We start from the raw sequence: 23,952 nt of genomic DNA, 5'->3' as shown, positions 1-23,952 counted from the left end.
GCTGGACAGATTTTTTGAACGAACAGAGGGGTGAAGTGGAAGTGGGTTTTTTTTTTTGGCTGATGCTGCATAAGCTTGCTTTCTTGCATCAAATGCCTCTACTAATGCTAATCATTAGGTATTGTACTAGCCCTAAGAGTATTTTGTCTGAGCCTTAATTCAGGTTCAGGATGAAGATTGCGGTTACGACAAAAGTGTACACAAACCGTTTTCTGCAGTGAGAAACCTGAATCCATTAGCAAGTGCCCGGGAATTAAGAATGGTTTCTGTTTAATGGCTTGTTGCAGTTGTCTTTCAATAACCCTCCTTTTGCATGACTGACAAAATATGCTAAAGTCATCAATGTAGAAGGCACTGTTTACAGTTGGAGGAAGCTGTTCTGTGATGGAATTTACTTTGATGGCAAAAAAGAATGACACAATACTGATCCTTGTGGTACTCCCTCCTCTTGGCAAAAGGAGCAAGAGAGTAAAGATCCCACACAAACTTGGGAAGTTCGGTTGGCGAGGAAGTTTTTAATAAAAATAGGGAGATGCCCTCTAAGACCAAGGCTATGCAAATCTTTTAAGATGCCGAATCTCCAAGTTGTGTCATATGCTTTCTCCATGTCAAAGAATACTGACACCAAATGTTCTCGTTTTAGGAAAGCATCCTGGATGGATGTTTCCAGTCCATTAAGTGATCAAGAGTATCTGTTTTTTCAGAAGAGGCACTGGATGCTGGAGAGAAGATCATTCGATTCTAAATACCACATTAACCAAAAATTAACCATTCTCTCCAGGTTTTTGCACATAAGCTAGTCAGAGCTATAGCATGGTAATTAGTAGGGAATTTAGGATCCTTTCCTGGCTTTGCAAAGGCAAGCATAATTGCCATGCGCCAGGAAATTGTTCTTTTTTATAGATTGTTATACAGAACAAGCAGGCAATCCATAGATGTCGGTGAGAGATGCTTAAGCATTTCATAATGAATGCCATCTGGTCCAACAGCACTTGCCTTGGAAAGATAGAGCTCTTTTTAGTTTCTGCAGGGTGAAAGGCACATTGTAGGGACAAAGGCCTTTTGGTGTGAAATTTAGTGCCTGTTTTTCTCTTTTATGTTTCAGGACCAGGAACTCTGGGGAACAGGAAGATATTCCAGATATGTTTGAGAATGTTTCCCCAAGAGCACTAGCTATTGCAGTAGTGCTCTGCAATAGTGCATCCATTATATTTTAGTCGGTGAAGGGTGAGATGTATATTTTCCCTTCATTTTTCAGATTTTATCCCAGACTACCTTAGTGCTGGTAGACTGCGTAATAGCTGATGTAAAACGGATCCACGATTCCTTTTAACTCTAACAGCGAATGTAGCATGTTTTGGCTTGTGCACGTTTGAAGGCTATTAAGATTGACAGTGGTAGGATATTGGCGGAATATCCCCCAAGCTTTGTTTTGAGCCTTTTTTTGCTGCTGTGCATTGTGAATTCCACCAAGGTTTGGGGAAAGGTGGAAACCGGGCAGATGTTTTTGGAATGGTATTGGCAGCTGGATGGACGATATTTGCTCTGATGTACGTGACTGCATCATTGATAGGCTCCTGACTGACTGCATTAAGGTCAAAATTTGCCTGATGTTGGAAGGCATTCCAGTCAGCCTGACCAGTCTTCCACCATGGTAATCCGAAAGGAAGACACTGTCTCCCGCTGCGTAAGCAGGTTATCACAGCCGTCCCCCAACTAATAATTTGCCTAGTTTACCTTGAATATTTATTCAAGCTATCCATTCTACAACTCCAGATGATAGGTTCTTCCAACCATCAACTACTCTATAGCTGAAGGCAAATTTCTGCACATCTATCCTGTAACCATCCTTCCTCAATTTAAATTTATTCCCTGTCATGTATTGTTTGATCAAGAGGAAGGATGCTATCAGAATTTAGCTTGTTCAATCTATTTTCAGACTTTAAATACCTCAAGTGGATGCCTGGTTTCCAGATGCTGTAATTTGCAGAACTGAAGTCTTTCTTGATAGGAATACCCCCTTTATAACCCTCACTAACCTTGTTGCTCTTTTCTGCACCCATTCCAACAGACCCACATCATTCCTAAAATAATCTTCCAGCCCTGTATGCAATACTCAAGATGTGGTCTTACCATTGCTTTATAGAGCAGAATAATAATTACTACCTTACCTGGTTGCAAAATTCCTCTATATCATTGACTGAACCCTGTGCTGTCCTAGCAGCCTTTGAAGAATCTTGAAATATTTTCTTGAAATTTGATGCTTGATTCACCACAAGCATTCAGTACTTTGGAGTGCCATCCCCCCTTCTTTTCTCTTGTATGCTAGCTTTGTCTCTGCACTTCCTCTTCCTTTTATCATTTGTCTTTGTTATCTTTATTCATTTTTAAATGAATGTATAAAAAATAAAATTACTTTTAAACAAAATTTGGTAATTAGAAAAATATATGTATGACTTTTTTGTAAATTAGAAGCAGAGTACAAAATATTTGCTTAAAGCAAGAGTGAACTTTTTAAATATTAGAAGGAAGAGTCAGTCACATGGATGCACAAAAATTTCAATCTGCTGATGGACCAGACATGTCTTTTTATTGTTAAAGTGCAAACAGAAACCATTCTTTTACAGAACAGTATGCTACAGATGGGTGTATATTTGTTTGTCACCATCAAGTAGTTTGCTTGTTCACCAGCCTTTACAGTAGAGCAGCAGCATATGACAGAGGGTCCAAGTAATGTGATAATAACCAAATGAGTAGTTTTTGATGAATTTGAATCACCCACAAATTTTTATCCCAAGAGAATGACAAAATGAACAGAAATTTTAATTTAACTGAAAATTGACAGAATTTAGGACAAAAACTTTCCATTTTGACATATTTTCCTCAAAAATAACCAAAATTTGTGAAATTTCCCAGGATACAACTGATCCATCCCCCACCAACCAGCAGTTGTTGGTATTGGGGCTTAACGACACAAGGGCTACTGAGGCCAAATTGTGTCTGATCATTGTTTATTTACAGGTATCATATAGTTATAGATGTAAAATCATATGCTCCTGTACAAGCCAATATGTTTTAGATACAATAAAAGTTCTTCAATATTTGCTTCATTTCCTAAGAAATTAGATAAATCAGGTGATACATTCAATGTGGAGAGTGATTGAAAAGTGTTTGACCAGATGGTTGAATGTAAAGGACAATCAACCAAAATATGACAGACTAAGTTGTCTGACAGGATGAGCACTGAGGTGAGTTTTGTCCCAATAACACGAAGAGATGAGTGTGATGAGCATGTCCAATTCTGAGTCTTGCCAATACCATTTCCTCCCGCCTGTCTCATCTTAAGCCAGAGAGCCACAGCTTTGGATCTTTTATTTGGTGCAGTTTATTGTTGGTGTTACTTTTCCAGATATGTGACCAATTATTGAAGCATGCTTTGTGAATGATGAATTTACAGTCAGTGTGAGGAACCCGAGGATGTTGTGAGAGAGATAATTAGGGATATCCTGAAAGAGGCCTCTGAGGTCGGGAAAACTCATGTCTAAGAATATATAAATTCATACACCGACCATTGAATAAAATTTAAAATGACTAAAATCTTTACACAAAAATATTTACAATAAATTATTACGGAATGCTAAAAACTGTAATAAAAGATCATTTACAATAAAATTTGCTAAAATATAAAACATTAAAATCGCTAAAAATCTGAAGCTTTCGGGAGCGTCAGCTCCCTTCTTCAACAGTGATATGACTTCCTGCAACATCTCCTTAAGTAGCAGGCTCACGGTACCTCCACACGTGGTATTCCTCCAGCATCAAATCTCCCCGGAGGACGCTATTATTTTGGATCGTGCACATGGATACTGGGAGCGTAAATGGCTCGAGGGTTTACGGATTAGTTCATCCAGTAGGAATACAATGAATAGAGATAGAGGTATACGTATTAATCCTATCTTTGAAACAGTTATATTAAGGTCGGATGAACGATTTTCTTTGCCACGTTCCCGAGACATTTCCGCTTCCAGTTCTGACCATGTGCCGATTGAACCACATGGAGAAATACCATGTGTGGAGGTACCGTGAGCCTGCTACTTAAGGAGATGTTGCAGGAAGTCATATCACTGTTGAAGAAGGGAGCTGACGCTCCCGAAAGCTTCAGATTTTTAGCGCTTTTAATGTTTTATATTTTAGCAAATTTTATTGTAAATGATCTTTTATTACAGTTTTTAGCATTCCGTAATAGTTTATTGTAAATATTTTTGTGTAAAGATTGTAGTCATTTTAAATTTTATTCAATGGTCGGTGTATGAATTTATATATTCTTAGAGATAATTAGGGATGTTTAGCAGCAAGATCGGCACTTTCATTTCCTGGAATACCAAAATGGACAAGGATCAAGGAAAAACTGATTGGACACTCTGCAGGAGATTAACTGGGAATGAATGTCTTTCGCGATAAGATGAGATGAGATGAGATATTCTTCCTTATGGCAGAGACAGCACTGAGGGAGTTGGTGTAAATTATGGCAGGTGAGATGGAAAGCTCAATAATTTTACTAAGTGCTATTTTGATGGCATATAATTCAGCTGTGAAGACACTGCATGCTAATGAGGCTGTAACAGTAAGTGAATGAAACACTGCAGCAGCACCTACCGTACTAGCAGTTTTCGATCCATCAGTATAGATTTTATAGGCATGGGAGTTCAGAGTAGAGCGAGTTAAGTGCAACTGCCTGATATTGCAGGGAAGTATGACATTCTTTCCCCACTGGAGAAAGCGTACATTGTAAGAGGCAGAAATGTTTGTTCAAGGTGTAACAGGTGCAGTTGTGTCCTGAAAAATATCACTGAAATCGATAATTCCAACTCTGAACAAGCTCTATAATCCTGAGTGAAGCAGGTCTATTTTCATTTGGCTTGCTCTCATAGAAAAAAATCCCACCGAGTATTATAAAGATACTCCAAACTGGAGTGCAATGGAAGACTCTGGATCTTAGCAGTGTATTGTAGTAGTAATGTTTTCCTACAAAGATGTTATGGAGGATCATTCACTTCAATATAAAGACTGTGGAGTGTACAAGTCCTGAAAGCACCTAAAGCAGTCCTCTGAGCAATGTGCTGGATCACACTTAGACATTGTGAAGTAGTGCTTCTGGCAGAGTCATATACTGGACAACCATAATCTAAGCACAACCGGATTAAAGTTCTGTAAAGATGCATTAAAGTATACCAATCAACTCCCCGAGATATACAAGACTGATCAAAGTATGTTCAAATGCTTTAGACATTAAGGAGTGGGAGAATTGAATGAAACTAGATTGCCATACCAGTTGTGAATATTGAAAAATACTTGAAGGTAAAAATTTAATTATTCACATAAATCTTACCAGCTAAAGATACCAATCCTTTATCTGTCACTGGTGTCTCGCACAAATTCAGCACCTGAAGCTTATGAAGATGTTCGGAGATCAATTGGAGTCCTACATCTCCAAACTAAAAATTAGAAAGATAAGTATTCAGGATGAACCAGTTTAAAGAAATTTTCAGTGAAACAATTTAAAGAAATTTTCAGTGAAACAATTTAAAGAAATTTTCAGTGAAACAATTTAAAGAAATTTTCAGTGAAACAATTTCAAGAATCCTTAAGTAATTTAATTTGTTCGTATTTTTATATATGTTTCTATCTTTAAATCTCTAATGTGACTGCATATATGATAGGTAATCACATTAGAGATTTTACATTGGGGAAAAACTCCAAGTAACAACCAAAATTTGTGGAATATGTACTTTACGGACAATTATATTATACGATGCTGCTCATGCTAACTGGAGCCCCATTGTGCACTGTGATCCCCAAATAAAAACCATGATGAAATTATGTAGCTTTGGCATTACATTATATAGCTTTATAAATATTATATACTGTATAAGCATTATATATTTTTATATAGCTTTGGCATTTACATTATTTTTAAGGAATATAACTTCCGGAAAGTTACCTGTGTGGACCATAGATTGAGGTAGCGTAAAGATGGCAGCTTAATGAGCTGCTCTGCACAGGCACTGGTCACCTGAGTGAATGCTAATGACAGACACTCTAAGTTACCAAAGGAACCACAACTGAGTAATTTTGCTACATCTGCATCCTAAAATAACATAAGACATTTTAACCATAAGGTATTATAAGACTATAAAACAAAATTAATTATCCAGAATCAAATATTTATTTATTTAGTTAATTTTTTTAGGTAATGATTTTATTGAGAGTATTCACATTTTTCAATTAAAGCCCACCAATATACATATACATTTGCAAAATGTATATCACAAAAGGATGCAATAACTACCAATGTAACAACCAAGGAATAATAATTACTGTTATTAATTATTAAATAACACAACACATCACAGTGAACTAAAGACAAACAAGGCCGAGGTTAGTAAGCAGTTGACACATCTGTGGATTTGTCATTTCTGCATAATTCTTGATTCAGGGAAGATCTGTATGGACTGGAGATGTGCAAATGTATCCCCAATTCACAAAGGTCAATCAAAGGATGAAGTGAGTAATTACAGATATGTTAACTTGACTTCTGTTCCAGGAAAGTTAAGTCACTGGGTAACACTTCCACTGCTTCCCAACACAAATATATGTGGCCTCAGGTTTTTAATTCACTTGAAGGGGAACCACTCTACTTTTAGAACTTTTTCTTCCAATTTGACAGAAGGAAAACTGGATATTTTAGCAACCTTTGCCAGAAGCTGACTAATTCAGTCACAGTGAGAAGAAAGCTCAAAAATGTGTCTGCCCTCTCCAATCCAGATTGACCAAATCCTGTGGTTTTCAATTTTAAATAAATATTATATACTGTAATGTAACTGCATATATGATTAAGCCTATGACATCACAGAAAAGCAAGCAATAAAAGTGTTAGCATAGATTTTGTAAGGGACAGTCTTGTCTGACTGAATACCATGATGCAATAACAAAGGAACTAGATGTATAATTTTGACATCATATACTTAGATTTCAGAAAATGTTTTTGTTCCACATAAAAGACTGCTGTACAAATTGGAACAGTGCAGCATTAAAGGCAAGTTACTGCTGTGGATAAAGGGATGGTTCACTGGGAGAAGACAGTGGTTTTCAATGGCACCACTCTTCTTGGACTACCGTTATTAATGGAGTTTCCCAGGTTCAGTGCCAAACACAATGCTGTTTTCTATATTTGTTAATGATATTGATGAAAGCATATCAAGAGTAGTATATAAGTTTGCAGGTGATACGAGGGTTTGCAGGGTGGTTAATGACAGGAATCAGGGTTAGATTACTGCAACAAAACCCAGAGAAACTAGGCAGATGGGCTGAGAATTGGCAATTGAGATTCATTCATTAACATAATGTACTGCATTTGGGTAGTAGTAACCTCAGAATAACATACCAGTTGGTTAGTGCCTAACTGAAAACAGTGGAAAACAAGACTTAGAGGTACTAGTACATTACAACAAAGTTCTCTGAGCAGTGCAAACAAGCTGCTAGCACAGCTCATAGCATTCTGTCGATGATTTAAAAGAATTTTTTCAGCAAAGACATGGGAGGTGATTACCTCACTGTATTAGGCAATGGTCAGGCCACATCTTGAGTACTGCATATGGGTTTGGAAGCCTCACTTTAGGAAGGATGTGAATCCATTGGAATGGAGTTGCAAAGAAGAGCAGCAAAGATTAGTCAGGGACACAAAAGAGTACTTTTATGAAGAATGACTTGAATTCTGTAAATTGCAACATCTGGAAACTGGGAACCTGTGAGGGAATATGATTGAGGTGTTTAAGGCTTTGAATGGAATGGGTGAGGACCGAGTTAAGCGGGAGTGCAGTAGCACACGCTCTTTGAGTAGACCAGGGTTCAAGCCCCTGACTGCTAAATACTGTCGATCTGCCAACCTGCACTGGACCAGCGTGGCAGATTATGGTCCATTTCCCTCAGCATGAATTGTTGAGGAGGCTTCCATCCTGCAGTGGGTTGATAATGGCTGCACTTTACTTTTTAATGGTATCTTTACTCTTTCACAGATAATACACATAAGGAGATAAATTTAAACTGGAGAAGGATGGTTACAGGATAGATGTGCAGAATTAAACCAAAGAGTAACTTATTCCTAGAATAAATTCCATCTGGTGTTGTGGAAGTGAGTAGTTTGAATAAAATTAAGGAAGGATTAGACAAATTATTAGAAGGAATGTACAGATGAGGTGGGTGGGTTTTTTTTTTTTGGCTAATGCAACATTGCATAAGCTTTCTTATATCATACGCCACTACTAAATATTAAAAATGAAACATAATATTAAGGCCTGGTGGAATTAGTATAAAAGATTAAGCCTATGACATCACTTACAACAGCATTTCTAAGCAACAAACTGAAGCCTACAATGTAGTTGAGAATGGGATGAGTGCAAGGCAAACGTTTTGTGGCGATAAAGATAAAGGGAAATAGAGAAGAGAAATTATATTAAATTGTCACAAACATATGAGAAAATAATTATTCTGCCAAAAAAAAAAAAAAAAAAACACATATGAGAGAATACCATATTTGTTGACTTATAAGACACTGCAGCATGGAAGACTCACCCTAATTTTGGAATGGTAAATTTAAGAAAAAAAAAAAAACCACTTTTGAAAAAAAAACTTATTGTTAATACAATGGAAATTTAAAATTCAATAAAAATGAAACCCAAAAGCCAATAAATAAAGATATAGGATTATTACTCTTATTATTTTAGTATTATTCAACTTCAGATTCATTACTAACTTGATCATTATTATCCTCAACGTTCATAATCATTGTCCTCTTCACTAGTATCACTAACTCTCGTACAATAAATGATCTTCAGTGTCATCCATTGCATTACTTATACCACATTTTTTAAAGGACTTGACCACAATTTCAGTCTTAACGTATGCCATGACTTCAGCACCCATTCACACACTTGTGCTATTGATAGATGTTTCATACTTACCATAGGCATCGTATCATGGTTCCCCTCTATCATCCACTTATTCCATTGCTCCCACATGTTATTCTTGAATGGCTTATTGATGCTGACATCTAACAGCTGTAGCTGGCTGATTCGATTCATTCTGCTGCTCATACAATATTATTAGCTATATGGTGCAAGGAAGCCCGAGGCTTATGCTGCACCAGCCAAAAATAAAAAAAAATAATAAAAATTCTGAATTAGAGAGAGAGAGAGAGAGAGAGAGAGAGAGAGAAATCACCAAGAAGGAGAAGAATGATGATATCCAGCTCAGGATCTTGAGTGTGCCAAGCCCATACTCACCAGATATGAGCCCCTGAACATGTTGCCATGTTCTTGGACTACTTTTAGCTTAAATCCAATAGCATAATTGTGCCTTATTGATGCACCTGCCATTGATTAGGGCTTAAATGTATAACTGGAATTCACTTGTTACTCCAACAACAGCCTGGTAATCACTGAAAAGTGTACTGACGTATAGTAGTTAACTACCATACGTTAACTCTCGGTTTTGTGCATATGCTGTATTGCTACATTCAGCTTTTAAGATGCAGGGCAATTTTTTAAAGTATTTATAAGGAAAAAAGTGTCTTATAAGCTAACAAATATGGTATTCTCTCATATGTTTGTGACAATTTAATATAATTTCTCTTCTCTATTTCCCTTTATCTTTATCGCCACAAAACGTTTGCCTTGCACTCATCTCATTCTCAACTACATTGTAGGCTTCAGTTTGCTGCTTAGAAATGCTGCTGTAAGTGATGTCATAGGCTTAATCTTTTATACTAATTCCACCAGGCCTTAATATTATGTTTCATTTTTAATATTTAGTAGTGGCGTATGATATAAGAAAGCTTATGCAATGTTGCATTAGCAAAAAAAAAAAAAAAAAACCCACCCACCTCATCTGTACATTCCTTCTAATAATTTGTCTAATCCTTCTTTAAACTATTTTGACATTGTTATTATTAAATAAGAAAGAGTATGAATGACTTTTAACTATATAAATCATCCATGCTTTTTCCCATACATTTCACCCATATATCTTTAGTATGACACCAATGAAGCTATTTGTGATTACCAAAGCCATAGCATTTCAATTATTAATCAGTGTAGAAAATTGTTTTTGTGTCAAATGGTTATGGCCCATTGCTGTATAACATCCTTTAAAGTAGACAGACAAGCTATAAAGCAGTGTTTTAGATAACTATATAACAGAGATGCAAGCTGAAAGAAATTATGATAAGAATCTCAGTTCAGTACAAGTGAAGTGCAGTAGAGGAACAAAAGAATGCTATAAAATTTATAGCATTCTTTAACATTTAATGTTAAAGTGGTTTGGGGGAGGGGCGAAAAAAGAAACATAGGATAAACTGAGAAATTTATGTTCATAAATTTTTACTTTTGGTGCCACCTCACCCAGACTTTGACTAGCCAGTGAACCTACTTATACTGAGGTCTGTATTGCACTTTGCTTGTACTCACAACTCCTAGACATAACATTTATGACACTTCTTTTCATGGCATTATTTCTAACCCTTTCTCGCACTTAGTGACTTGATCTCATGGGCCGACTGGGCTAGCCAGGTGGGTAAAGTGCCTGCCTGGCAACCCAAAGGTAACGGGTTCAAATCCTGCCTCAGGCTTGGATCAGAGTAGAAAATGCAAAAACCTTGGGAGGTGCAATATAGCCACAGAAGCCGATGTGCCAATAACTAACAAAAAAAAAAAATATATATATATATATATATCATGGATTCTGATATACTACTAAAACACAACTCCAAGCCATCTATTATAAGTAGTTTTTGTTAGTGGATAACAAAATCCTGCTACTACTTTGTAATTTGACAATTTAAATGTATGTACTTTAAAAAAAAAAAACTACTAATGGCATAGTTGATTTCTCACTAAAAAAATATTTATATATCAATGCAAAAGCAGGTTAACCCAAGTGGGCAATGCAGTAAACTTTTCCATTAATTGATAAAGTAGTACAGTTGGGATTTTGACAGATAAGCAGTAAAGATCCTAGAACAAAAGTCATAAAAGAAAAATTAACTGATAAAATAGGTTATGTTACCACTTGAAAGCAAAAAAAAAAAAAAAAAATAGAGGCATATATCTATTTTGACATTGTACTTAGTAGTTAAAGATCAAAAGATGTAAGGAATCTAGACTTTTGCTGCATCAGCTCAAAAATAAAACCCTCTTATCACTCTTTCCATTACCAAAAAGGTACTGATTCACTGCCCTCTAAATTTCAGCAGACTGTTGATCTAAACTACACAAGAAGGCAGTTTGTTTTTAATTTGTTACAGAGTACAAGGGGCATTTGAACATTTATGGCCTGAGTATGCAAGAGTAGTGGGGTAGAGTGTTAAATTTCTATACATAACATAACACTTCAAACAGTACCCCACCAAGTTTCAATAACATCTTTTTTTTTTAATTATACATCCTGAAGTAAAAAACAAAACAAAAAGGTCACCATGCAGTTGTCCAATATTTAGGGGAAAGGGGGACTAACACCAAAGACATTTCATGAGGATATGGTTACAACATTGTTGGAGGATGTCCGTTCCTATTCCATGGTTAACTAGACAGCAGAGTTTAAATGAGGGAGGGACAGCTTGGATTACCCACATTTGGAAGACCTGCAATGTCCATCACTCCAGAAATTGACAGTGTGCATGATCTAGTAATGAGTGACAGTTCTTTCAGCCAGAGATAAAACAGTTTCCAAACAGTGGAAACAGTTCTTCTCACTCTCCAAAAAAGAAAAGTCAATTCCTTCTGCTGGCAAGGTGATAGCATCGGTTTTTTGGGATGCTAATGGAATGTTGCTAGTGAATTACCTGCAGACAGTCATAGGGGCATATTACACAGACCTTGTATGCATGAAAACAAAGACAAATGCTGAGGAAAACTTGGCAAAAGAGTCTTGTTCCACCAAGGCAATGTGCCTGCTCACAAGTCTGTCATTGGCACAGCTGTATTTGCATGAGTGCGACTTTGAAATCTTAGACCAATCCCCATATCTAGCACCATCAGCTTGACTTTCACCTATTTCCTAATTTGAAAAAAAAATCCCTGGCTGGCATCCATTTTCTCCACCAACAATGATATCATTGCTGCAGTGGATGCATTCCTGGAAGGCTAAGAGAAAGCTTTCTTCACAGGTGGAATCAATGTGCTACAGCATTAGAGGCAAAAGTGTACTGACTCCACAGGGACCTATGGCGAAAAGTAACATGTTACTAGACTCCTCAAATAAGCCTGTCATACTTAGGCCATGAACTTTTAAAATTCTCCTCATGAATATGAATACTGTGCAATTTAATAGTTAGTTCATAAAAATTCAAAATGAGTTCATTCAGAAACAGAATTGATAAACTGTTTCTAGTTTTTTTTTTTTTTTTTTGTTAAATATTTTATAACATTGGTTACATTTATTAGACAGTAAAAAAAAAAAATCCTACTGTTGATCTGGATGGCAAAGTTAACTTTCTTGGTCCTCCTTTCTGTTGCTAAAAAAAAAAAAAAAAAATTACTGTTTTCTTTAAGTAAATATCTTATACTTTTTTTTAAAAAATAATTTGGCAAAAATTAAACTTAACTGAGGGGAACAGTATGACCCATTTACATATAGTATAAAACTAAGCCATTTTTATACAAAAGAACATTTTAAAAGTTCTGCAACTACCTATTATTTGAAACTTAAAACTTTTACCATTTTGAATTAGTAGCCTTCACGTCTCACGCTTGCAAGAGGCAGTTTTCAACTTGCTTTTCAATGTAGTGGCCATTTCTTCCCCCCCACCTCCATAATTTGTCTTATGTTTTGATGTCAGGAATGCTAAAAGTCATATGGCATAAGATTTGAGCTGTAGGTTGGATGTTTCCATTGTGTACCTCCTATGGTCTTATATACAGCATTCAGTCTGTTCACTGCAGAGATCACAGCATTGGCTATTTATTTTATTTATTTATTCATTGCTATTTTTTTTTGTTGAATTGCATCCCTCAAATGATATTATAGTGCCTGCAAATTATAATCACTATACTGATTGGCTATGGCACATTCAGTATTGCAGATGCAATTAGCTTCAAAAGAGCTGCTTAGCTTTACCTTTCCTGTAGAATTAGCAAACTTTTCTTTCCTGCAGAAGCACTTTTTTTTTTTTTTGTCTGTGGATGGGGATCTTTCCAAATACTTGATTGCAATTTATGATTCTGGATCAATGTTTAAACTACATTCACTGCATGCGATGATAAACAATAGTGAGTCTTCAATAGCAAAAACCATTCATCCTTGCTCATCACTGAAATCACATTACCCACCTTGCACATTTGAAGCTCGTATTAAGTTCAGAAGAGAAATGTGAGCTTTCTAAAGACAGATTTAGATGCTCAAAATTCCATTATGTGTACCTCCTATCAAAAACCATTCTGCCTGTACCATGTTCAAAATCCATAACAGCTGTGCTTAGTTTGCCACTCTGATATTTGTCCTTGGCCATCAGTCTTCCCTCATTAAAATACCTTCACCACCCGAAGTACTTAATGCATCCAGGAGTCACCCTTGCACCATAAAAACCAAAATCAAGCATCCAGTCCACAAGCCACTTTTTTCCAGCTTCACACAAAATTCAATTGCAAATATTTGCCTTGAGCATACAAAATATTTTTTCCATCCTTCATAGTGAAACATACTTTACTTTCTATGTGATTGTAAATAAACAACTAGGTTTAATGGCAACCGCTACACTACTAACTCAACCCTACCACTGTAGCTTCTTGCCACTGCTGCAGTGTGGCCAGTCTCAGAACTTTTCAAACATTCCTTGTATTTTCAAAAGTAGTACATTTTTCAGTTTTAAAAATAGCCCAAAAATAATGCAAATATCATCAACACAGGGATATTTTCACATTAGATGCAGTGACAATGACGTGTGTATGTGCAAGTTTATTATGTTGTAAATTATGTTTATGACAAGCATGGCTTTTATGATACAAAGAAGTATAATGGAATATAAAAATTTCAGCTAGTTTCCCGCAATTCTTATTTCTATAGTTATACTTTAATATAGAAACTGCTTATATTCACGTGGTATTTACGGTAGAAAAATCACCAGTACAATACTTATACAGTGCCCCATAATAAAGAACCGAGTACCTCAAAAAAAAAAAAAAAAAAAAAAAAAAAGAGTTCATAAATATCTCTTTAATCTTTAGTTTTATGAAGAGTATTGTAGTAATTTATCATTATAAAATGATTACAAATAAATGTAACATACATTACCTTTGGGTAATTCATTAACTTGCTTCCTTCAATCCCTCATTAAATTTAAATTAACTTTAAACTCCACATTCTCTGTGACAGTATAATGATTTTGCCATTTGTCATTCATTTGTAGAGGCCTGTGTTTGAACCCTGTTGATGACTGGAGGAATTTCTAAAGGTCTAATAATTGGAGGACTGTAGTAAGCTGATCTCAGGTGGAGGAAGCAGGGTTTTCCACCATGAGTTATTCTGAGTTTATCAGAATATGAACATGCACTTGTACATGCATAATACACAATGGAGCAATATGGTCTAAATAACTGATGCACCTAAAACCTCCACAAGACTATCTAGGAATTTATTCCTCAGTTTCGTGGATTGAGTTTAGCAAATCATTAATTATGATTTGCTAAATTGAATTTCAAAATATCAAAAACAAAAATAAATGGTAGAAACTACTAATAAAAAATGCTTTTATCATATTTTAGGATTTAAGGTCACCCATCCCCTGAATTGAAAACAGACACTTACATTGCGTCTGCCAGATGCCTCAAAACAGCTGTGTTTTTGTCAGCTGTTTACATTTAGCCAGCGAAACCAATTCTCTACGGCAAGATTAGACAGCTCTTTCTGGCATCTGTTAAATGCCAAACAAAAAGCTGATTTCTTGTAATTCATAGAGTATCACAAATGAAAACAAAGAAAACTGTATAAACATTTAGAGAATATTAGTTGGAAAAGTATGTGGGAGGATTTGATTTTATTTCCAAGTGTAAAAAAAGTTAAAAAAAGAAAAAGTGGTATATGTCAGACAGTGTGCAAGCAATGGAGGGTTAAATCAATCCCATTCAAAGATGTTTAAGATAATAGGAAAGAAGCCTAAGCAGCGACCTCTTGATAAAAGCTTGCGAAAAAAAAAAAAAAAAGTGTTGCTTCCTGTTAGGGATACCAACTGAAATCACCTATAATATATCAATTTATGGGAACTTTCTGCAAGTGATCTGCCAAATGCCTTAGATGACAGATCTTTTGCATCTGTTTCCTACAGAAGCAGTTAATTTTTAATATTGTCTGGATTTTATAAATGAAATGCATTCATTTTCAATAAATCTGTGGGGTTTTTTTTGTTTTTTTAGCAATTCCACTTTATTTGGTTCTCGTATAATTCTTTTGACATTGTTTTATGAAAATAATTTTCTTACAAACATAATTTAGTTACCTCTCCATTTTACTTACCAATTCCCGTAAATGCTTTTGTCTTTGACACAGGGCAGCATAGTGTTGTTTCCCAGTGGCTGTACTCTGCAAGGTAGTAATCATCTGTAGCTGGAGGTCTTTGTTCTCAACTACTTCCAATTCAAGCATGGCACATAGTGCTTGCTGACAGGTTTCATCATCCCGTAAGGCTCGTAACATACAAGGGCCTATTGATTTATTCAAGCTCTCTAAAAATCTTTTTCGTCTACAACAACATGATAAAAGGTTCTTCAGCTGCAACACAGATAGAATATTTTATAAAATGGACTTCTATAGTATCTTCAAAACAGAAAAGGAAAACACAAATAAACAACATCAAAACAAAAAACTACATATAAAATAAAAGCCCTTATTAGAAGTACAACTTACAATGAATTCTATTGTAATGAATGTTATTAATGCACTCAATTAAATAACATTAACTACAGAGGAATTGAGGAATAAATGCATGTGCATAAATATGAAACTATAATGTGCTTTAAACTGCAATAAAGTAACTTTTCTCTTGCATGTGTTATGCAAGAGAAATACCTTCCATAGTGTTCTCTAACTAGAGAAAGCTATAGAAGCAAGTTTGTGATTGGAGTGTGTGAAAACATAACTAAACCAGAACTTCATTTTTCCTTTCTGTTTCACTTTTGTGTCAATTAGTATCCAAAACTTGCAATTATAGACATTATATTGCAGAGTGAACTGTGCAATGTGGAACAGGTCAGTGTTTGTTAAAATTCTGTTACCTTCCATGGTAAAAACATGCAAGATATATTTTAAGATAAAGCTTACTGGATGGAAATGAAGCAGAAAGGTGCAAACTTGCAAACAAAAGTTGAAATGATAAATCCCTGTGAGAACAGCAGCATCAGTAAAAGTCAAATTGGCAGGTAGCATGGGTTATCATTATACCAAGTAATTTTTCTGATGAAATTTTGCTCTTGATATAGCAAAGTTTCATGGTATAGAATATGGCTTAAATATTACCCCATGTGCACATAAAGAGCAAATACATGTGTCAATACAAAAACGATTTTTTAAAATCTTATTTCTTAAATGGAAAATGTATTTTTTGATATTGAGTTTATCCAGACAAGCAGTTTTTACTGGTTCTTTTGCTGTTAGTTATAAATGCATTTTATATGCCTCAATCATTTGGTTATTTATAAGCCATGATTAAATACCTTAATTCAATGGAATAGACTTGTAAGATGGCTAACTGTAAATACCGTCTTTCTTTTAGATTGATATCATTACTGTTTTTAGTGTTTTGACTTGTACATCAACCTTCAGTAACAAAATAAAATTAAACATCTGATGAAAATGGTGGTAAAGCATCATTGATACTCCAAATGTGCAGTTTATAGATGTCTGCCAGATAGCTGCAATAGGGAATAAATGTTTCAGCAAAAGACTGTTATAGGCTTTACTAGCTGAATAAATGGAAAAGGCAAAGGTCTTTTCCCTGTCAATTTAGTTCTCATACTGAGCTTTCCGATGAGTATTTTCAGTATTTCACTACTGAAGAAACTGGACTAATGATGCAAGAAGAGAATAAGAATATGCTCACAATATTCCATTTATATTATGCTCTTAAAACAGTAACCTATAAATATCATTATGAGAGCACCAAAACATGAGATCAAAGTCTACTGCAAGCACTTTGTCCATTTTTACAGACAATCCCACCTTACTGACAGAATGGCAGAACAGCTCATAGGGTTTTGTTAATGAAATATAGGAATTTTGCTAGCAAAGATAGAGGTTATTATCCCATTGTATAAGGCAATGGTTAGGCCACAACTTAAGTATTACCTGCAGATCTGGCAGTCTCATATTAGGAATGATGTAGATCTGCTGGAATGGGTACAGAGAAGGGCAATGAGATTAGAGAGGGTAACAAAAAGGGTGCTCTTATCAAGAATAGCTTCAGTTCTGCAGTGTCTGGAGACTAGGTACCTGCAAGGTGATCTGATTAAGATATTTAAGGCTTTGAATGGATTGAGCAAGCTCAATGCTGATCACACCCTTTCTCTTGCTCAAACCACACACAATGGGGGGGCATAAATTCAAATTGTGGAAAGATGGTTGCAGGATAGATTTGCAGAATTTTGCTTTGAGCAGTGGATAGTTGTTTGTTGGAATAAACTTCCATCTGTTATTGAAGTGGATAGTTTGAATAAATTCAAGGAAGAGCTATACAAACTATTGGAAGGAATGGGCAGGTGATCTGGGAAGTTTTTTGTTTTATAAGTGCTCTATAAGCTATATTTTACTGTATAAACTTCCTTTCTTGCATCATTTGCCACTACTAATACTAAAACTAGGGTGTCATAAATCACTGTATAAGCTTGCTTTCTTGCATCAGTCACCACTACTAATACTAGATGTCATAAATCTCATCTAACAACATGCCCAATTGAAAAAAAATATCAAAATTCTAGACTATGAATTGAACAGAGAAAATGGTGAATATCTTATGAAGCTTCTTTTAAAAATTTAATACCAAATAGAAACAATGGGAAAATTATTTAAATTGGATAGAGATACAACTGGATAATTAGCTAATGAAACAGAAGGATCTTAACTGAATTAAAGCTAATTTGACCAGATTTCAAGTAGCCCATTACATTATCACTAACATTAAAAATCAATAGATTGAAAAAGCAAATAGCCAAGGATATGATCACTACACACAACAAAACTCTTAAACCAATAGAAACCGATATCCTTAACCCTCCAGTCGGTACACCAAAAAAATCCCAATTTTATTTTATGGCTGTACTTCTCTCTTTAAGAAATAATTAATGATGCAGATTAAAACTGAACACAACACTGGATGCATACTAAAATTCACTGACATTCTATTTTAAGTTTAAATATTTATTATTATATATTTTTTTTATTGTTGTTGCATTGAGTCAATTAGCATGTCCACTAGAGGTTTAAGAATGCAAGAACGTGAATTCCAGGGGATTAGCATTAGACAAAGATTTCCATAATCATGACCATTACAAACACTCATTCAGCAAGTTATTTCCACATATGTACCACAATTTCCAGGCAATTAATTACCCTGTATATATATCAACATTTGTTTCTATCCTCATTTTAGATTTTTGTACATTATCAATGAATTATGCATAGATTCTGAAACATTGTGTCATTCTGTACATAAAACTCTTACAAAATACTGTTTCACTATCATGTGGTTGATGTTAAATTTTTTATATATTTATTCAATAGTTAATTCAATAGCTATTACGCTCATGAACTTCTAAGCATATTTAAAGAAACTAATTGATGTACTTGCCTCTCCCACATTAAATCCATTCCTAATAGTCACTGCTATATTAGAACACTAACACCTTTACTTAGCATATTTAAAAAAATAAAACTTACACCAGAAGCTTATACTTAATTCTTCATTGGCAGTTGTCAGCAATATACTAAGTTAGTTACTTTTAGGACCTCATCCACTAAACTGCATTTCAGAAGAATGAGATCAACTTCTATACACATAGTAAAAAGCATATGTTATATGGGAACAGATCACAAACGAGCAACAGAAAACGTTTAAAGAGCTGAATGTTTGACTAGTGACTCATGGAAGGCATCAAACATCTAATCTTTTCTTATGCAAAAATTTTTAATATTGTCCAAGAATAGGATAAATTATATTCACTATCACTATTAATTAATATAGTTTTTTTTTTTTTTTTTTTAGGTTTTTAAAACTACTATTTCAGCATGGATCTAGCCAACTTCAAATGTTATCACAAAGATATACTGGTAGCCACTGAGAGATGACAGAATTGCTAAAGAAAAAGCATGATAATACACAAGTGGAACATAAAATGAGCTCTATATGAGCAAAATAAATATAATAATTATGCACACTTTGTTATGCCATAAAGCCAATGCAAGGGGTCAACAACCTGCAGCTCACAAACTGCATGCAGCTCTTTGAGTATGTAACTGCAGCTCTAACTTTTAGCCCACATGAAGCATAATGTGAAATGGAGTTAGAGGACTTAAAAATCAAGGACATGTGGAGTGCAAGACTAAAAGCCTCAAAACTGAAATTGACAATTTGGAGAGGCAAAAGGCTGCCTTTGCAATTCTACACAAATTGACGGTGATAGATGAGTTGAAAAAGCAAGACCAAATTGTGTTTAATATGTGGAGTAGCTTACCAGACATATATATAAATTTGAAAATATTTGCATTTGGATTCAAAGAAAAATGAGTTTGGACTCAAACTTATTTTTCTCTCAGTGTTTGCTTTGACGTATTTCTGCTGGCAAATATTTTCAAACATTAACTATATTAAAAATAAATCAAGACACCTTCTGAACAATGTGAGTCTCTCAGCATGTTTAAAGATGAAAATTATAGCCAACTCACCTGAGGTTGAGACTCTCTCAAGAAGTTCAGCAACAAAAGTCACATTAATTCGTACCTAATTGGATGTTTAGGTTTTTTCAGTATTCATAAATATTTCAAAAAATATTTTTTTTAATAAAACCTTCCCACTGTTCCATTTCTTAAGACTCCCCCCCACCTCCTACAGCTTGAGCTGAGGCTCTTCGGATTCTGTTTTTTTTTTTTTTTTTTTTTATTAGAACAAAAATGGCTCTTCACTCAAAAGGTTGCCGACCCCTGACCTATGCTATAATTTCAAAAGAAAAGAATCTTATTAAAAAACGAATATGCAATAAATTAAAAATATTGAAATTATTAATAGAACTCACAATTAAGCTCCAGAGATCACCCTCATCATCACATGCTACTCCTCCAGGACAGTATAGATGAAACCATCCTTCCTTTTCATCCCTTATTCCTAGCACCATTAAGTGAACATCACAGCGATAATCTGTGCAGATATTATGGATCACAGGTTTAAAACTTCTGGAAAAAATAAAAATGTTTTAAATATTAAATTAATATTAATAAAACACTTTCTATGCCATATGAAAATTAGGATTTAGAATTGTTCAGAAACTTCAATACACACTCTTAATTACAGCTACATTTCAAGACAATACTGCTTTGTCTTCACACCTTTTGAAAGTAGAATGCTTCCTACTGCAGGTGACCCAGTGAAAGCTGGGCCATACTGTACAGATCACCTGGAACAGGAAAGTCTCCACCTTTACAAGGCCCAATGATGAGACATAGTTTTGTATTAAAACTTATGTAGTGAGGTTTCTCATTAAGGATTCTTAATTCCATTTTTAACATGGTATAAGAACATTTTATTAATATTAATCTTTAAGATGGTAAATCACATAACACCCTTGTTCCAAGTTAATAAATAAAATGTCATACTGGAAAATATTTTCACTAAGTTTTTTCAAATAAATTGTACTTCAGCATAATATATTGCCAATACTAGCATATTAATAACCATACAATTTTGGTTAGTTTTTCTCACAATTCAAATCAGATAATTACAGGTATGCAGCAACTCAAATTCCACAGAGAAGTTTCAGAAATAAAATTCCTCTGCACAAAAGCAGCTAAGTTTTGCATTTATTCAGAAAATAGCAACAGGCAGAAAAATAATGAATTTGTTAACAATGTATCAAATAAGAGATACATAAAATTTTAAACTGTCCTGTAAAATCTCTAACAGAGTCTCTCCACTCACTGTCTGATAGACATACTGTTTCTGCTGTATGCCTCTTCTACAGATACTTCCATGGGCACTGTTCTTCTGAATTGGCTTCTATAATTCCCGCTCTCTCTTTCAAAATAGCCCGAACACGTGCCGCCACCAGCCAACATCCATTTACTGTCCAATTTCGAACTCGCAGAACCAACTTTTTATCTTCCTCGTGTATTCATTGAACTGCCATTTTCTGGAACAACCTTCCTTCATACGTATTTCCTGAAAATTACAGTCTACAGAAGTTCAAGTTCAATGTCAACAAATATCTTCTTTTGTCTTCTCAACCTCCAACTCAAGCACGGTACTAAGTATTATAGGTTCCAATACCTCTCATGTTTGGGGTTTACATATATAAAAAAAAAAAAAAAAAAAAAAGAGGTAAAGTAATGAACCTTATTCTTTGGTGATCATTCAATATTTGCGGTCACTGAAGTTCTCTGAATGATGTTACTTCTATATGAGTATAATACACATCTTGTGAAATAGCTGTGCTATTTCCCTGTTCATCACATTAATGTGCTAATACCCTTTCCAGCACATTAATAAAACAAATGCCTGCTGCTAAAGCTACAAATTTCATACCTATATAAATCAAAACCCTAATGTGTAAAGCAATTGGAACTTACAACAAATAAAAATTAGGCGAATTTAAATGCACTCCATAACTGACAGTGGGCACAGGGCATAGTTAACAAAACAGGACAATTACAAAATTATGGAGCAGGATATAGAAGAATTATGAATAAATTTAACATTACAATTAAAAAACTGATTCCAATCCCTATGTATAAAGTTAATGTAATTATGTATAACAAGTTTGACTTATGCTAATATTAATAATCGCAAATGATGCAAGAAAGCAAGCTTATAAATTTGAATCGGCCAAAAAATTTAAAAAATTCCCACATCACCTGTCCATCAGTTTTCCTGACCCAACCTAACACTGCCTTGATAGCATGCAAGGGCTAAACTGATTGACAAGGCTCTCAACATGTACTTCCTCCTACCATGTCTGGGCACAATTGCTGACACTCAAATTTAATCCTAACTCAAGAATTCTTTCCCCCAATATTGTCCTGTACCCATTAAGTAACTTTTCAGATCTCCTACTCTTAATATCATTAGTGCCAACGTGTACGATAATATTACCCTTCATGACCTTAAAAGATGATATCTGCTCTACAATGTCATCTACTTTTGTCCCTGGCAGACTAACCCTGGTATTATTTTATCTATCCTTTTTGCACAATATTTCCCATTTCCCTGACAATAGAGTCACCAATAATAAGTATCTCCTGTGGAACCAGCACATTCTGCCTTGGAGATTGCTGCTGTGTTGCCTGATGCACAAGTGTAAGCTCTTGCATTGAGTTGGGCATCTGAAAGCTTGATGCCCCTCCCCCCATGTTAATTCCCTCAAGGACATCCATCATACTCTTCAAGCCCTCATAAATACCCATCAGAATGATGAGTTTGCACCTAATTTCCTCACATTCTTTGCACTGAATGCGCGCACACAAAGGCACCCCCCTCCCCTGGCTCTATCTTGTTCCATTCCAGATAGGTCTGAAAACATTGAAAAAGTAGCATACCTATCTGGTCATCAGATGGTACATTGTTCTCTCATGTCATCTTCCTTCACTCACAATACTTAGATATCCTTACCATTAATAGTTGGTCATACATGTGACCATATCCGGTTCCTTGGTCACATATATGATTAACCAATAATTGCTATCGCCATCCCATTAATAATAGTGTAATTATGCCATTAAATCAGAATGTAGCAAGTATGAGAAAGTAAAGTTATACTGCATCAGCCAAAAAAAAAAAATTACCCATACCATCCTCCTCATTCCTTTAAGTTTATTCAAAATAAATGCTTAAATTTATTCAAAATATTGTTTTAAAAACTTCCACAACTTCAGTTGGAAGACTTGTTAAAACAATAAGTTACTCTCTGTCTGAAAGCAAATTTTCACACATCTATTCTGCAATCATCCTTTTCAAATTTAAATTTATCTTAGATAATTACACACATTGGAAGATGTGGGTATTATTGAAAAATCTTGTTGTTCTTCTATATATCTTAGAAAGGATCCACATCCTTTTTAGAAAGGATCTACATCATTTCTAAAAATGAGGCTTCCAGATTTGTATGCAGTACTCAATATGTGGCCTAAACATTATAAAATGAGATAACCTGTTTCTCCCTGCTGGCAAAATCCCTATCCTTGCAGCTTGCCTACACTACTCTGGGAACTTTCATGTCAAACTGTACAATTACTCATGGTGCATTCATTTTCTGCTACTTTGAGTGTGGTTTCACTGCCACTCAAATGCAGTAGTTTGCATTTATCAATGTTAAACCTCAACTGCCACTTTTCAGTCAATCTGCCTAATTTATACAGGTCTGATTGGAGTAGCATACCCTTATTACTGTCATTAATTACCCTGCTAACCTTTGGCATCAGCAAATTTAGACAAACCTTATATCCCTTCATAATTATTGTTAATAATAAGGGACCTAATAGCAAATCCTAAGGATTGCACTAATAGCATTATTCCACAAAGAGCATTGGCCATTAATAACAACTGTCTGGTGTCACTCAACTATCCCTTTACCCTTAGTAATTTGCACCTAATGCTACACTGCTCCATTTTGTAAAGCAGTCTTTCCTATGGAACAGAATCAAAAACTTTAA

At 34.9% G+C, this 23,952-nt stretch overlaps 1 protein-coding gene across 4 annotated transcripts in view; it reads right to left on the bottom strand.

The window, feature by feature from the left end:
- Positions 1–23,952, bottom strand: part of LOC150082880 (C-Maf-inducing protein-like) — a 451,841-nt gene that overhangs the window by 19,396 nt on the left and 408,493 nt on the right. For all 4 annotated transcript variants that reach the window (XM_090377643.1, XM_090377645.1, XM_090377646.1 and 1 more), the window contains exons 13-17: positions 20,328–20,484; positions 15,562–15,816; positions 12,521–12,568; positions 6,002–6,148; positions 5,390–5,495 (exon numbers count right to left, since the gene is read on the bottom strand). In XM_090377643.1, coding sequence (XP_090233769.1) covers positions 5,390–5,495; positions 6,002–6,148; positions 12,521–12,568; positions 15,562–15,816; positions 20,328–20,484 — 713 coding nt within the window. The remainder of the gene's footprint in view (positions 1–5,389; positions 5,496–6,001; positions 6,149–12,520; positions 12,569–15,561; positions 15,817–20,327; positions 20,485–23,952) is intronic.

Source organism: Mastigoproctus giganteus, chromosome 7, assembly GCF_048544385.1.
Source record: "Mastigoproctus giganteus isolate SK-2022 chromosome 7, ASM4854438v1, whole genome shotgun sequence".
NCBI classification, from domain to species: Eukaryota; Metazoa; Arthropoda; class Arachnida; order Uropygi; family Thelyphonidae; genus Mastigoproctus; species Mastigoproctus giganteus.
The sequence above is the reverse complement of the archived record's forward strand: the minus strand, read 5'-3'. Positions and strand labels throughout refer to the sequence as shown.